The sequence below is a fragment of the Poecilia latipinna genome, unplaced genomic scaffold (genome assembly GCF_001443285.1).
Source record: "Poecilia latipinna isolate Pla-1442-1.1 unplaced genomic scaffold, P_latipinna-1.0 Scaffold709, whole genome shotgun sequence".
NCBI classification, from domain to species: Eukaryota; Metazoa; Chordata; class Actinopteri; order Cyprinodontiformes; family Poeciliidae; genus Poecilia; species Poecilia latipinna.
This window is the reverse complement of record NW_015113325.1, coordinates 218668-235221: the sequence shown is the minus strand read 5'-3', so window position 1 is coordinate 235221 and position 16554 is coordinate 218668. Positions and strand designations below refer to the sequence as shown.

Sequence of the window (16554 nt, the reverse complement as noted above, 5' to 3'; positions counted from 1 at the left end):
TTGGCCCCCTTTTTCTCTTTATGACAATCTTAGATCTTGGCAGTTCTAAGATTGTCGCTGGTGATTTCGTAACCGATCATCCTGCAGTGCATGGTATGTTACGGCGGATCGTCGTGGCCGCTCTGATCTAAATCAGGGTTTTCCCCGACTGGGAGCTTAACGCTGAATGTGACAGGTAGCCAATCAGAAAGCCGGATTCTCCTCCTGCTTTCTGAGGGGAAATTATGGAGGGGAATCCCAAACAGCTGACACTGTGCAACCCAAAGTCCAGCAGACATCGGAGATGATATGTGGAAACATTAATATTTATTCAACATTTCGTGCAAAGAATATAGAAATGACAAGGAGAGGAGTTGGAGCCAAATTGCTACCGCAGTTGATAAACCCGGTAAGTTTTCAGCTGTTCTTCGTTAACGTGACATAAAAAGGTTATAATGATTTTCATTCAGTCAGGACTTTACGCTGAATCTAGCCACATGCATCACAGGTAGATTCTGGTAAAGCATTCAGTGTCATCATCAGAAAGAAAAAAAAGGCAGGAAGAGACAATAAAGCTGATAATTAAAATGAGGTCGATAGGTTTAATTTATCGTGCGATTAATTGATTTATCGTTTATCGCGACAGGCCTACAAATGAACTGGCTCGTTTCTCACCGACACTGAAAACAGACGCGGCTACAAGCTACCGCTAACTGCTGGGGTAACGATCGGGTCGAGTTTGGCCTGAAAGCTGATATGAAGCGTCGTGGTTATGTCTGTAAACCTGTTGGCAAATCTTCCAGCAGCAGGATTAGGAGGAACTCTGATGTCTGTGATGCGACGGCGCCTCAGATTGCTGCTGTAAGCGAGCTTTAGCGCTTCATTAAGGATGAAAAATGGCTTCTTTGTGTCAAATTGCTGTGAAATTTGCAGGTTGCTTCAAAGAAACGTCTTTAAACTTCAAATCCCCTTTTAGCAGAAAAGGATGAGCTGCTTGCAGACCAGGAGACAGAAATGTCTTTCTGAGAGACGGGGAGTAATTACATGTTCAACTCTTATGATAAAAACGGGTTTTATACGCCATCAGACTAACTGCTCCTAAAAATCAGCTAAAACATTGTTTTTTGGTCGTTACGCACTGCAAACATAACGCAAAAACCTGAAACGCATACAAAAAGGGAAATGCAGCAGAAACAATAAAGGTTTTAACTACAGACAACAGAAGCAAAAGCCTACAGGCAGCAAATGTAAATCGCTGCAACCGTAAATAAAATACAAAATAAGAGCAAGGGGGAAAAATGCAGCAATAAGCTTTAAAAAAAAAAAAAAAAAAAAACGCTAGTATAATAGCTGCAAACTCGATCAACACAGAAGTTCTCCAGACCACTAGGGGGAGTCGTGTGGCTACCATTTTAAAGATCTTAATAAAAATACACCACATTTGTTCGATTTCATAAATGTGTGGGGTTGGCTGACCTTCGAACTTTCACCAGTATCTTCAGAGTAAAAGCAGCACAAACGTTTGGCGCCAGTTTCATCTGATTTCAGTCTGGTGAAAGTGGCTGGAGGTTATCTGGAAAAGTGACGTTCTGTTTTCTCTCGGCTCCTCCAACAGGCAGCAGCTTCGTCCTGCGGGTTCAGGTGAGCGACATGCTGACCGGGCGGCCGCTCAGCAAGGCGGCGGTGGAGCTTTTCGTCAACCACACCCTGCGCAGCGCAGCTTTCAGCGGCGGCGCCGGCGACGCCCGGCTCCACGTGCCGTTCCACGCTGGGCTTCCCGTCGCCGTGGCAACCAGCAAGCAGGGCTTCATTTCCGCTCTGCTGCTGTGGGAAACCAGCAGGAAACCCAGTGAGTCAAACCAAGTCCAGGGGTGTTCAAGGTGCGGTTCGGGGGCCATTTGTGGCCCCTGGATTAGTTCTGAGTGCCACAAATGTGTGTAACTTTTTAGGATGAGATTTCCCATGACAAGTTTAAATCTTCTTAAACATAAAATGTCACAACAAAACTAATTCTTTATTTTTATTTTTTATCTCATAAGTTGTGTGACAAACTTCTGGAGTTTTTATTCAGACTTGGTCATGCAAAGTCATATTGGCCAAATGTGGCAAAATTTGTTTTGTAAAATTTATATTTTCATTGCTGTGAATAAACTAAAAACATTTTATATACATAAAAAAATGACCCAAAAAAGTTAAATCAGTGTAGCACATGTTTTATTTGTTGTTTTGCAGGTAAAATTAAAATAATTTACCTTAAAAAAGGTTAAATTATTTTTTTAAATTGTGGTGAGAAAAAATAAAAGATTTGGTTCCTGAAAACTTTGACTTCAGTATTTTGGACAAAAAAAAGTTTGGAGATCATTTTAATGAATTAAATGAAACCATTTCTAATTATAACTATAAAATAAGTTATTTTTAACTCTGTGGAATTTTTATCCCCATTTTGGAGATATTTTTACATTTTTTTAATTTAACAGTTAAAGACAATTTAATTTCTAGTGTGTAAAAGTCAAACAAAACTTAATTTTGTTTTGTTTTTAAAAACAAAACGTATTTCCCTCCCAGTCACTTTCTCCTGTAACGTCCACATCCGCCCTGTGCCTTTTACTCAAATCAAACTTTGATTTTCAATAATTTATTACAATTGGCCAATGAAGTATTTTAAAATGGTTACCTAAAAGTTATGTTTATTGCTCAGAATTAACCAAATTGTTTGTTTTTTTTAATAAAGACATTTATTTTAATGATGAAATCCTGAAAATCCTTTTGTACATTTTAGATCTGCAACAATTTACACATTTCCCTCTCCAACAAAACAAAATTAAAATTATTTTTTCATTTAAAATACTGTGAAAATATGCATTTCCTTTTTACAAGTGATGAAAAGTTTAGAAATCCCTGGTCTAGTCCAAGTCCTAAACTAATTATGCAACAGCTCAGTAGATTTTAAACTCTCAGCTGTGATGAATGTTACATAAACTCATCATCAGAAAGGGAACAAAACAGCGGCGCCATCTAGTGGAGAAACACTAAAACATGAAATATTAACCACTGGAAAACTCAAAGCTACAAAATATGCAAAGAAACAAACTTTTACCATGTTTTTTATTCGCTATTCAGTAAAACGTTGCCTCATAACATCTCATTTCAGTTGGCCATGAGTTCTGTGGTGGAAAATATTATGACTTTAATAAATAATTTTTCACTATAGTTACCTCCTGATTTTAAGAAGACATGTACAATTTTACATTAATCACATCAAATGTAATATTTTTAACTGTCCTGGTTTTCTGCATGCTGAAAGGTTTTCTCGTCAAACTTTTCCGTTTTTTGCCCCCTAGGCTAACTTTAAGAATTTGACTGGCAGCCAATCAGAAAACAAAAGATAACATTAAAGTAAAATTTTACTATATTTTATTTAAGAATTATTTTAAAAAGTCCTCTTTCACTCCCTCCGCCTGTTGAGGCCCTGCAGCGCCCCCTGCAGGCTCCAGTGTTGAGTTCTGTCTGGCCTGTGTTTCTTCATTCCCGCAGTCTTTTCGTCGGTGACTCTGTCCCTGCTGGCTCTGACCCGAGGGAACGTCTGGCTGTTCGACGACTCGGTTCTGATCACCAGCAGAACTGCAGGTGGTGGAAATGTTTCTTTTGCTTCCCAGTGAAGTAAAAACATGAAAACTGGGCAGAAATGTGAAAATCTTTCCTGTTGAAGCTGCAGTGTCTCAGGCCACAGTGAGATTTCCTCAGCGGCTCCTGAACCTGACGCTCGGCGGGAATCTGACCGCCATCAGATCGTACCTGACGGTTCCTCGGCTGACCTCAGACCAGGGCGACTCGCTGAACACGCTGGGCATCGTGAGCAGCAAGTCAGGTACCGACTTCATCCCTACGCCACACTGAGCAGGTGTTACAGCTCAGAAAGGGAATTTAACACTTTAAGCACCTAAACTAAGCCAACAGTTTCATGCAGATAAAGTTTCATGTCTGACATATTTGTGTAAATTCATATAATTCTGCAATATTTGACCTGAAATTGTCTCAGTGCTGCCCTCTTTGGGTTGAATGGTGGCTACTGCAGTTGAATTTTTCTATTGGTTCTAATGGTACAGCTCAGTGTCTCTTGGCTCCGCCCACTTTGGTGGTATTTTTCTGTGATTTCACAACAAGCCAAGTTCTATTTAAAGCAGATGAATAACCCAGTAATTTAGTTTTAAAATAGTTTTCCATATGTTGGTTATCAACTTGGTTGTAATTTGTGCTTTAGCTTTACACAAATGCCATGTTGATATATTATTAGCTTATATTATTATTATTGTTATATAATGTTTAAGATTACCATTTTAGTCTTAGTGTAGCTAACTTTTTAGGGGCAATCATAGATATAAAAGAACAAAAGAGTAAATCTACACTAATAAAACAACAAAAACGCAGAAATTTTCAGCTTAATTTTTTTAGAAATAACTTGGAAATTTCTGAGCTCCACAAATCAAATATTTGCTTTTTGTAACTCAGGAAATCTCCAAAAGTGAAAAATTTTACTATAAGCCATTTTCTAGAAAATGTGAAAATAATCTAAAGTTTTTTTTCTCAAGTTTTTTTCATTTTGGAGCTCAGAATTTGGAGATGAATCTGAAATTTTTTGATGAAAATGTGCTTCATTTTTCCATCTACAGTGACCGTCGTAAACCAAACCCCCTAATTCTGTTGAATAAATGAATTGCGTTCTGACTGGCGTCGTCGTAGGAATCCGTCGTCCTGACTTCAGTTTGATGTTCACAGGATTTGTGAGCGTGGAGCTGAACCCGGTGGCGGCCGTCAGTGTGCAGCTTTTCTCCGGAGACGTGGAGCTGGACGTCAGCGGCCCGATCCAGATCAGCCTCAACGTTCCTGAGAGCCGAGGGCTCCAGGAGTCCGACGTTGTTCCAGCCTGGTTCTTCAGCAGAACTGCTGGTCAGTCCCGATAGGTCAGCCCTCCACCGGACCAGCTGCATGCTAACTGGTTTCATGGTGATTCATTTCGCCGCAGGTGGATGGATGAGGAACGGACTGGGAAAGATGACGCTGGTGGATGGGAAACTGATGTGGACTTTCACCGCTCCTCACCTGGGATACTGGATCGCAGCACCTTTGACCTCCAGCAGAGGCAGGTTTTCACTTCAGATGCGTTTGAGTCCCGTCAAAAGAACAGAGCAAGAAAAGACTAAGGCTATAAACTTGGGGTGCATTCACACCAGCCCCGTTTGGTCCGCTTTAGTCCAACTCTAAACGTCGGATCGGTTGAAGTGAACTCTTCAGCGGTTTGAATGCATATGTGAACGCCAAGCGAACTAAAATCTGGAGTAATATGGAGTATATTGGCAGAAAATATTTCTCACCATAAGGGTTTTCAAGCTGCACTTCATCTGGTCCCTCATCTAGGACCCGTTCTCCATAAAAAGAAAGGGGGAAAAAAGGGTCTAAAAGCAAAATTATATTGATTTGAAGCTTTTATATGAACTGGGATAAAACTAGCTTAAGGATTTGTAATAAAAAGTATTCTGTGTAGTATTTGACTTGTTTTATTAACTTTTTATTGCCTTTAGGTTTCTTTGGACTTCAGACTCTAGTTGACTTCGTCTCGCAACATTGGTTTTTCCTGGTGGTTCTGGTTGGAGGAACGCTCGTCATCATCGTCTGCCTTCTGTTTGGACTTTTATGTTACTGCAGGTAAAAACTTTTACTTTAGTTTAATGCTCTCATCCTAAACACCACCACAGTTTTAGATTATTTATTGAAAGAAACTGATTTGGAAACATTTTCTTTTGCCTGATTTTGTTACCCATTTGAATTATTGTCATTTTGGTCCTAAAAATACCAAAATTTCCACTAAACTTCATATTTTGGTCCCTCTCATGATGTAATTCTTAGATATTAAATGATAATTTGATCAGTTGCTCAGTACTTAAGTGGACTTTTACCAAATAGCTTTTTTACTTGAGTAAAAAGTTTTTTATTTACTTTTACTTGACCAAAAAGTAAGCACTACTCTAGAGTAGTGCTACTCTAGAGTATAATCTTTGGGTTTTTTACCCGCCTGTTTATCATAATAAATTGTAATTTCGGTTTTAATGACATTAAGGATGAACTCAGACTTTCGGACTGCAGTAATCAGTTTCTGTGCGTTTTGTTTTCAGGAGGAATTTCAGTGAGATTAAACCGAGGCAGACGGCAGCAGTGGTGAGAAAAGACCAAACCACTTCCACAGACGATGAGGAATCTGAAACATCTGGACAGAACCAGAACCAGGGCAATGGGTTCTGTGTTCCAGCGAAGAGCAGTGATGTGATCGCCAACCCCGGCGCTGTGGTGGTTTCGTTGGACGGTAACGAGTTGGGCCTCATTGGTGCGACTTCGGAACAAACCCAAACTCCAGACGGTCTGTTCTTCTACAACCAACCCGTGGCGATCCTTCCCGCTCCGGCGGTTTTCCACCTGGAGGAGCATCCGGCCCAATCCGACTGGAGCCGGTCCGCCACGCTGCCGCGAGCCTCAAACGGAGCCGCCGCCGCCGCCACTGAGCCGCAGAGGAAAGAAAGCTTCACCCAGACTCTCCAAACCGAGGAGCAGCTCCGGACCGCTGACGGATCAGAACCAGCATCCAGGACGGCCTTCGGCCTGCCGGAGTCGGCGTCGGTACCGGGAACGCTGAACAAACTCGCAGGAAGCAGACACTCAGTCCACGCCGTCACAGGTTTGTCTAAAGTGGCGTCGCCCCAGGCGCCGCGGGCCTGGTTCGTCTCGCTGGAGGGGAAACCGGCCGCGGAGATCCGGTACGCCGGGTCGGAGCAGCAGAGACGACGGCGGACCATGGAGAGTCGAGAAACCAGTTTGGACTCCGGAGTGGATCTGAGCGAACTGAATCAGACGACGGGGAGGAGAGTGACTCTGGAGAGAAACGCTACGTTCATTAAAAACCCGACGAATAAAAACACTCAGCAGTGAAAACTGGATCCAATCAGGAGCTGCTGCAAGAAGACGGAGTCACAGTTATGAGAATAAAGTCGTAATGAGATTTGTCATTATGTGAACATGTGCAAGAATAAAGAAAATAGCAGGAGAGTGAAGCTGAAGTATGAGGAGAATAAAGTTCTAATAACTATTTTTGTACGAAATAATTTCTAGCATCTTTGGCTTTGCAGTATTACTACTCTTGTAACATTGTGACTGTGCTCATCATTACGACTTTATTCTTGTGTCCTTTCTACTCTGTTCTCAAACAACCATTCTTGAATTTACTATTCTCATGTCATTTTGAATTTATAATACGAGGTTTCTCGTGATTTGACTATTCCTGTAATTTATTTTTAATAGTTCTAATATTTGTAACTGACTTCAGAGGTTCAGTTTACAGACTCTAGGTTCAGATGGGGCAGATTACACCTTTAAATCGCCTTAAAGCCCCAAAACACTTCACATCCATTAGTTCTCCATTCACAAAAATCAGAGTAACTTTTTATTTTTGAATAAGTTTGATGCAAATGTCTACCATCTACTATACCGTCTGCACTAGTGAAAATAAAAAGGGATTCACTTTAAACCTTTGTGTCTGTTCATGTCTGTACGTATTGGTCTCAGTATAAAATGTTCGTATTTCTCACCAAAGTATTTATTTTGGGTTTAGTTTGTAAGAAAGTATGAAGTTTTGTTTTATTATTTAAAATATAAGTCACTTTTACAGGTCATCTACTTCTTTTAGTAGTTTCTATTTTTCTTTTTTAAAAGTACCAACAACAGAAAAATGGGTTCTAGAAAAACTACTTGTACAAAATGAACGGGTACCACACAGATATTCTAAAAGCAAGATGGTGGAAAAACAACGGTACCTTTGTGGCCTCACACCTGCAGATTGAGCGTCTCTCCGTGAAATGGCGGCGTGCAGAAAATCAAAAATGAAATCAAATGACGCTGCCGCGTCGTTTCCCATGCCAAAATTGTTGTTCACATTTAAATTCAACTTAAAATTGTTAATACTGAATTAACACAACACAGTACTGATGAGCATTGATGTTAATTTCTCAAATATTAAATAAAGTGTTAATTATGCATTTGGAGTCATTCCAGTGCCTAAATAATTGTCATGTAAATATTGACTTAGTAGTACTCAATAATATTCTATATTATTTAGTTATGAGTCATTTCTGAGCCAAAAACACACTTGCATAATTGTGGATATACGTATTAATATATCTAAGTATAAAACCTTATTTTAACCCAAAAACATCAGGTCAGTTTTAAGATGTGTCAGTATAAACATCTTAGAAATCTCAAATCACTTCAGTGACATGATGATGTTTACTATGCCTCTGAATTATTTTTACAGTGTATATTCTCTGTACAGGTTTTTATCTGCACAGCTGGTTTCCCAGCTTTCTATTGAAGCGTCAAACCTTGTCATCAAACTTCAACAAGTAGGCCTGTCAGTTCAGTTGTGTTCTTTTGAAAATAAAATGTATGCATCTATGGCAGGAAATAGCATGCATTATTACGTCATTTCCATTAAATCAGTGTCAGAAGGTCTTCAAACAATATTATCGTTTATCGCAATAATTTTTAGACAATTAATCGCTCAGCAAAATGTGTTATCGTGACAGGCCTATCAACAAGCTTCTTGCATCAGATCATAACAACACAAGCGTCATGAAAACTCAAAGGATGAGGATTTTCACCTCACCAGAATCCTTCTGAGCTAGTTTAGCATAACAAATCAGCAGCTAATCTAAAACCAGCAGCCATTTAACACAACAAACTTAAAACTAACCAAACAAGCAGCCATTTTACATAAATCAGCAGCTAATTGAAACCAAACCAGCAGCCACTTAGCGAAAGCCAAAGCGTTTGGCGTCCATCAGCAGCGTTAGCATCCCAGCAGCTCCTACCTTGTCCGACGTCTTCTCGGTCCGGGATTTGTTTCATTCACCTTTGGATGATGAATCCAACAGATTCCCGCTTGATTGAAGTGACTCTCCATTTCCTCAAATCCACCTCCATCTGATGCTAACTCCTGGCGCCGTTTCTCCTTCGCAGGTGTTTCAGCCGTAGCTAACCAACATGGCCGCCGACACGCTGAGGTCGGGCCGTTCCTCGAAAAAACATCCGCAGAATAGCAAAACAACGCCTTTTATAACCTTATCAACAAATTAGAATAATCTGTCCGAAATATAATCTACCGAAAAGTCCTCGCAGCGAGCTCAAACTGTGATGTTCAAAGAAAAACTAAGCGCCCTATTCTCTCTGCTATGATATCCGACCAGGTGCCTAATTGCCCACATTGAGTTGACCTGCGCACTAACAACCAAACAAATAAAAGTTTACCACTTTTCTAACCTCCAAAGAACAACAGACTTAATTTAATTTATGGATCCTCCAATTTAATTGAGTTTAAAGGCCCTATTTATTAATTTGTTACTTCATTTAAATGTTTTTATTCATATTGTTTAGCATATTTATGAATAATAATAATAATAATAATAATAATAATAATAATAATAATAATAATAATAATGCATGGTTTATTTACTGTTTTATGTGTCATACACATTTACTTACATAGATGGGGTTATTTAATTTTCACTTTAATACATGTCTGTTCTATTTATATGTATATTTTTTATTTACTAACTTTTTATAGTTTTAGACCATGCAGTTAATTATTTTTGATATTTTATTTATATACTATTGCATAGTTTTTGTTTTGTTTTCATTTTTTATGTTTACAAGCTTTTATTTATATATGTGAGATTCTTTATTTTTCCCTTTTTTAGTTTTTTTATTAGGATGCTTTTATTAATTTAATTATGCATTTTATGTATTTATTATTTACCAAATTTTATTATTGTTGTGAATTTATTTATTAATTAAATTTTTTGCTTTAAAGGCTTTTACTTATGTAGATGAGATTATTTGTTTTTATATTTTTTAGATGCTTTCATTGATTTACTTAAAACTCATATTTTTTGTAATAATCTAATAAAATTTAGTTATTGCTTATCTATCAATAACCAGTATCTCCTTATGAAATTCCTCTCCACCTTGCTGCCGGTGAAGATGACGTCATTTGCTTGTTACGCAGCTCGCGCTCATGTTGTTTGTGCGCGTGAAGCCACGTTACCGGATCAGGTTACCGTTCAACCCAAACAGGAAGAAGCACTATTTCCTTTCTGAGAAACAGAAACTTCCTCTCTTCTTCAGACCGTTTCTACCGCATTTCCTTCTGAAAAGGTAACTAAACTAATGTTGTTGATGCTCAAACCGCTTATATTTGCTCTAATCGGGGGGAAAGTTCTCAGATGAGTTGAATTCATGAAAAACTGCAGGTTTTATTTCAAAAGAGGTTAAATATCAGCTCAGCCGTTCAGCTTTGATCTGTGCAGGAGAATGAAAAACAGAAAAATACAGAAATATAAACTGTTAGAAGGTTTAAGTAAAAAATAACAAAGATGGAAAAACTTTTTTCCTTTTCAGAAGTTTTTAAATGAACACTGCAAAACAAGAATAGTTCATTCAAATGAAATAAAATGCTCCCATCTAATTGAAAGAAGTTAATTTATGATGTTTGTTTAACTGGACAACTTAAACTTGATCATGTACTTGGATGAATTTAATTCATTTACTAATTAGAGCAATTTATTTAAGTTGAATCTGCTTTGCTCTTCTTCTGGTGAAGGCGGAGTGTTGCCCGCTGCCCTCTGGCGCCCCCTGCAGGACATGGAGCGACTGCAGTCCCAGCAGGACAAACTGAGCCAGTGGCTTTCAGCAGATTCCGGTCACATCCTCGATGAGTGCGGAGACATTTTAAGTGTAAATGAACTTAAAAAGATAACAGGGCAGCCGAAGGAAGAGCAGATGAGCCTCCTGCTGAAACTGATCATTAGTAAAGGAGCAGACGCCTGTGAGGCGTTCACCGACATCCTGAGGAGGAACCAGGGACAGTACCATCAGCTGCAGCAGTTCTTCAGATCCTCCTCTGATGGTCGGGAGACGTCTCATCAGATTTAGCATTTAAACTTTATCTAGAGCCATAAATAAACGGGAATCTTATCAAATAAGAGGAAGATGATTGGACGATTATTAAAGCCGTGACTGAGTGACTCTTGAATCGGATCACAGATTTCTGATTTATTATTTCGTGTTTGCAGATTCGGCTGTTACATCGATATTTGCTGATGAAAACAGTGTTGTGACCAGCAGAACGCTCCGTAATGTTAATACGAAATCTCTCACATGTAAAGTGGAAACAGTGAGCAGCCCAAGAGGAAATCCATCTGGTAGGGATGAATATCTCAGACACGCATTTCTCTGTGAGGTCATGTTGATTCTGTTTTTAATTTTCCTTTACTCAGGTCATTCTGCATCAGGCGCTCATTACACTGCAGCAGGAGGGAGCGTCATCATTGCTGACCGGATAGACGGAGTCAAAGCTGGAAACATAAACTTCTCTGTGAACATTAATCCGTCTCAGGTCCCTCCAGGTAACGGCTCAGACTTCACAGTCATTTTATAACATCAGATCAGGTCATCTCCAGAGCGAGGTCAGAGTCAACGCTAACCTGTTGGCTTTACAGAGCGCTGAGCGATTTAAACCCTCCGCTTGGTTCTCTGGGGAACTTGTGATGTTTTTGCCACCATTTTACATCCAGATCTGTCATAAATTCAGACGTAACAAAGCAGTGGAGGCACCGCCAGCTAAAAGTTGAACAAGTGAAAATCTGAAGCTAAACTTTTAATTTTCTTAGACTTTTCAAACTCAGGAGTTCCCAAGGTTTTTGTCAAACATTTTAAATTAATCTAAAGATTAAGAAAATGTTCAGCTTTTCAAATTCAGACTTTTCAAAGTATTTCTTGAGAATTTTATTGGATTAATATAAAAAAATTCAGCATTTTTTTCTAGCAAGTTTTGAACTTGAGTTTAAAAAAGGGTATTTTCAGACTCAGAAATCATTTTCTTATAGAAAATTTAAACGTTTCTAAGATTTTTAGCAGAAATTTATTTCCCTTTTTTCTGTCACGCCGTCGTGTTTTTCCTGTTTTCCCTCCAGCTCCAGCAGGAACTGCTGACGATCTTTGCCAGGTAACAGACTCTAAAGTCCAACAAGAATTACCTCTGAAAACTCAAAATATTTACATTTTCATTGAACTTTTTTACATCTCTTGAACGTTTGCTCTGAATTTTGCAGCAGCCTGCTGGAAGGACGATCAAAGAGAAGAAGGTGAAGCTGATCGAGTGCCTGATGGCCGACGCCGACTTCGTCCTGCAGCAGGTCGACCAGAAATCCATCATCTCACACAGAGAATACCAGAACCTGAGGTTTTCCTCCGGCCCACAGGAAACCGTCATCCGGCTTCTGGATCTGGTTCTCAGCAAAGGCCCAGGGAAATGTGACGACTTCCTTCAGCTTCTCACAGACCCTGAAGTCCTGGAGACGTTTCCACCGCTCAGGGACATTTTGGACATTACAGATCAAAATTAATATGTTAAATATTATTTCCTGTTGAAGCTCCAATGTTGGAGTCGGCACTGCACTGATGATATTTGTGTCTTTTTTAGGATGAATAATGATTTTATTTCAGTACCAAACACGACTGGGTAAAATTAACCCTGTAATATTATTAATAATAATAATTTTAACAGCAGAGCTCATTTTTCATTTCGTGCTTCAGCTAATGTTGAAAACCAGTGGTGGGCACACTTCTGAATTTTAATGTTTTTAATTGAGAATGAACTACAAAATATTATTTAACGGTTTCCACATAAAAGATTTTAAATTGTTTAAATTTTAAATGTAAGATTTAAGTCAATGTGTGTGATATTCATTTTCACTTTGAGCCTGTGGTGGCAGAATGTCAACATGTATAAATAGAAGTCTGTATTAAAAAAGCACTTTATCATTAAATAATGAATATTTTACACGTTGATTAGTCACGATTGTTTTTGCGATCAAAATCAGATTTTGTACTGCGAATTCACAAATATTCCCCATTAAGAGTCAGCAATTTCAAAGATAAATTTAATTCAGTATTATTTTATCTATTTCATACTTTTTCAAGGTTCTTTTTTAAACTTATGATCAGCGATTAATGCAGAAGGCGGCACGTTTCTGTTGCAGTTTGACAGTTCCACCACCAGAGGGCAGAATTGCTCCGGGTTTGTTTGGAGGCCGTTAATCGTGACGGGTATTCCTCAAGGATCTTCACAGATTTGCTTTCATTAACAATGCAGCTAATACACCATCAGTGGACAGTTTGAATTAAAAGCTCCGGTGACTCTCTGATAGACATCCTTTTAAATTATTCAGACTCGGGAAAGACGGCATCGCTGCTTTCTTTCTGCCAGTAAATATTGGCCGGAGTCGCGTCTCCAGTCTGGGACGGGATCTCGGGTTTCTGGCGGCGCACCAAGGCGCAGAAAGCCGGTGGCTGGAAGACGCGCTTGGAATGGAAACAGTCTGACGCAGTTGGTGGATCATAAAACAGCAGCAGGAGGACAACACTCTCACACCTCCCGCTTGCCTCACCGCCATATTTCTTCCTGACGTTTTTACAACTCTGAACATCTTTTTTGGAGCTAAAAACTCCCACATGTGCCGGATTAGTTGAGAGTCACAGGGAATTAGCTGCTTTCCCAGTGAAAACCTCCATCAGCTGCAGAGAGGCTGCGTTGGGTTGGTAACCAGCTTCACTCCAGAGTCTGATTCCTCTAACCGCAGCTAATGAGAGGCGGTTTCACCTCCGGCGCAGACGGAAACCCATCAGGCATGGATGTGTCCAACAGCGCTCAGCTGCGCCCACCCGGAGCTGATCTCCATCCTCCTCTTCATGTCCCCGTTTCCAGCCGATGCAGAAGCTGGAAACAGCAGCTGAACAGAGGCGAAACTGTAGAGTTATGGATCATTAACAAACATTTCTTTCTTTCTTAATTGTTCAACTGGCAGGCAAACTTTCAATCCGTCACATGGTAAAAGACAGCCAATGGTGGGCGCACTTCCGCGGAGCTAATTTTTAAGTTAGCGCTTCAGCTAATCTTGAAAACGTTTCTTCCAGAGGCGGGCACACTTCCATGAATCAGCTAATGCGCTACTGGCAGAGCTAACTGTCCACCACTTCTGATCTCTAGATCAAAGGTTAGCAAAGCAGGTGCTTCTGAGTTAGCTAGATTTTCAGTATGGAGAAAACATCCAAAGCAGACGGCGTGTTATTAGAAAACACAGATCTGACACAAACCCTGAGAGATTTCATCTGCTGTCTGTCGGGTTTCCAGCTACCAACTCATCAGAAATCATCTTGTTAGAAAAGAAAAAATCTCTGTACCAATAAACAGACATAAGCAACGGATACAGAAGCAACAAAGTCCAACCAAACCAATGAGATAAAGACCAAATCTATCTCAGTAGACCCAGTGGAGGCCCGGCGGTCCTGACCCGCTGACCCGATGTGGGACATGCTGCTGCTCTGCACAGCTTTGGAAACTGGAAGCCCGTCGGGCCAGACGGCGAACGCTCTGGCTGAGGGGGAGGCCGGATCCGTTACACGGGCGACAGAGCAGCGGTTTGTCTCAGCAGCGGCTCGTCTTGAGCGTTGGTTACCGGCCGTGTCAGAAATCAGCAGCATGGAAAAAGGGTTTCGTTTTCAGTTCATTCGAAATGCAAAGATCACCTTTCACTGCACCTCCAGAGCCAGTCGGCTCACACAAGCACAAACCTTTGATTCTTGGTTATTTAAAAATAAAATTCAACATTTAACCTCTTTCCATGGAAGGAAAAATATGTTCTTTACCATTCAATGAGTTTGTGATGATATCTGGTAAATGGATGATTATTTTAGCAGCCTGAGCTAAAGGCAGGTCCACCAGGCTCCATGCTGAATCATACGGCACCGTTTTGTGACGTTATGCAGTCAAAGTGAAATATTTTGCTTGTTTGTTAAATACTTAGTTTTGAACTGTGACATTTATAAATGAATGGACAGTTTAGGTTTCCAACTAGGCTTGATTTTAGCATAGAGCTGTGTGCGCTCCCTGAGCTTAGTTAGCTTTGTTCTTAAGCTCAGTAAGCTATCAAAACTTAGTTTACTAAGCTAAATTATTAGCTTAGATACGGAGCTAGCTAAGCAGCTAATACTTTAGTTTCAAACTATATTCAGTTAGCAAGCGAATTAAGTTTGTAACTGTGATGTTTATAAATGAATGAATGACAGTAAAAATATGAAAAATTAACCCCCATTTTTTCAGACCTAAAAAGCAAAAAAAAAACAATCTGCAAAGTGATTTGCTTTGTGATTGTTTATTATTGTATTTCCTGGTAAATAATCTCCATATGCACCGTGATTCTCATTCAGAAGCAGTTAAATATTACAGTCTGCTCAGTTCAGGCACATTAACCCAATAAACTCATCATGGCGGCGATTTAACGTAGTTCTGACCCGTTCTGAGAAGCACTGCAGTGTGGAATGAAGATCTGGGCTGACAGCTTCCCTGCAGTCCTCACACACTTTGCCACTCTGCAGCAGTTGAGTGATGTCTCTTGGGGTTGTTATGACACAGGCCTCCGTCCACTGCATGCCCACCTGTGCTCCCATTGACCCAAAATAACAGCGCTTGCTGTAAATGGGTTCAGAAATAGCCTGAAGCTGAACAAGGACTGACATGGACACCCAGAGGGATGGAAGGGTCTTAGAAGTAAATTTTCCTCTAACACTAAGCTTTGTGACCAAGTAGGTATTATGACAGAGGGGGTTGCCCTGTCAACACTGTGATTTATCACTTAGTCCAACATTTAGAAGATAAAAATCTTTTTACACTGCAAAAATGTTTTATTTCGTTTCTTCTGTAAATATCTTACCACACATAAGACAAAACTAACTTTGAAGTAACTTTTCAGCAAGATATCAGAGTTTGTTTTAAGTCCTCAATTCCCTGGCAGGAAAGTGTGGAGTAGGCCAGTCATGCTAGCTTGACTTTGACAGTCTTAGCATGTAGCTGCCCAACTCTGCTTGTTTTCCTAAAAGACACAGACAGAAGTGACACGTAACTTTTCAGCAAGATATAAATACATTATGACAGCTAGATATCAAGATCTGAGGGTCTCACATTTCACAGGTTAGAAAAAGTTTTCATTTACAAAAAAATTGGCAAGAAAGTGTGGAGTAGGCCAGTCATGCTAGCTTGACTTTGACAATCTTAGCATTTGGCTGTGCTGTGGAATTCAGTGTGTTTCAGTTAAAGGTAATATGAGGCTACAAGGTTGTTCTATGAAATCATGAACTTAGTTTTTCACACAGCTTTTCCTTTTTGTCTGTATCTTTCAGAGAAATAAGCAGAGCTAGGCAGAGTATGCTCCAGTAAGAGCAGCACAACTTCACCATGATTTTACTCCAGTAAGAGTAGACAAAGAAATGACTAAAGAGTAAAGAGTATTTGGTAAAAAGTCTGGTCAAGTACTCAGTGACTGATCAAATAGTGGAAACTTTGGTATTTCACAGATGAAAATGACAATCAGGCGAAATAATTTTTTCCAAATCAGTTTATTTCAATAAAAAAACTTCAGA

At 39.7% G+C, this 16554-nt stretch overlaps 2 protein-coding genes across 4 annotated transcripts in view; both read left to right on the top strand.

Moving 5' to 3' along the window:
• The window catches only part of LOC106955143 (protein FAM171B-like), an 18390-nt gene extending 10838 nt beyond the window's left edge, over positions 1–7552 (top strand). The window contains exons 2-8 of one of the 2 annotated variants that reach the window (XM_015045143.1): positions 1595–1828; positions 3514–3606; positions 3695–3847; positions 4756–4926; positions 5003–5119; positions 5559–5682; positions 6150–7552. In XM_015045143.1, coding sequence (XP_014900629.1) covers positions 1595–1828; positions 3514–3606; positions 3695–3847; positions 4756–4926; positions 5003–5119; positions 5559–5682; positions 6150–6957 — 1700 coding nt within the window. In that variant the 3' untranslated portion in view covers positions 6958–7552. Of the gene's footprint in view, positions 1–1594; positions 1829–3513; positions 3607–3688; positions 3848–4755; positions 4927–5002; positions 5120–5558; positions 5683–6149 lie in introns of both variants that reach the window. The other variant, XM_015045142.1, reaches the window with a different exon arrangement.
• A 2487-nt stretch (positions 7553–10039) lies between these two features.
• On the top strand, positions 10040–12644 carry LOC106955145 (uncharacterized). Of its 2 annotated transcripts, XM_015045150.1 has the most exons (7): positions 10040–10233; positions 10679–10984; positions 11151–11279; positions 11355–11483; positions 12051–12082; positions 12189–12272; positions 12339–12644. In XM_015045150.1, the coding sequence occupies exons 2-7, from the start codon at positions 10720–10722 to the stop codon at positions 12480–12482; spliced, it is 783 nt and encodes a 260-aa protein (XP_014900636.1). In that variant the 5' UTR covers positions 10040–10233; positions 10679–10719; the 3' UTR covers positions 12483–12644. The 2 variants fall into 2 exon arrangements, with proteins under 2 accessions (XP_014900636.1, XP_014900635.1); XM_015045149.1 differs by having other exon boundaries at positions 10043–10233; positions 12189–12644.
• Positions 12645–16554: the final 3910 nt, after the last annotated feature.

What these genes read in the sequence shown, in the direction of transcription:
- LOC106955145 (XM_015045149.1), top strand. Translation starts at nt 10,720, where the DNA reads ATGGAGCGACTGCAGTCCCAGCAGGACAAACTGAGCCAGTGGCTTTCA. An exon ending in CCCAAGAGGAAATCCATCTG is followed by an intron (nt 11,280 to 11,354) that starts GTAGGGATGAAT and finishes TCCTTTACTCAG; the next exon opens with GTCATTCTGCATCAGGCGCT. An exon ending in TCCGTCTCAGGTCCCTCCAG is followed by an intron (nt 11,484 to 12,050) that starts GTAACGGCTCAG and finishes TTTTCCCTCCAG; the next exon opens with CTCCAGCAGGAACTGCTGAC.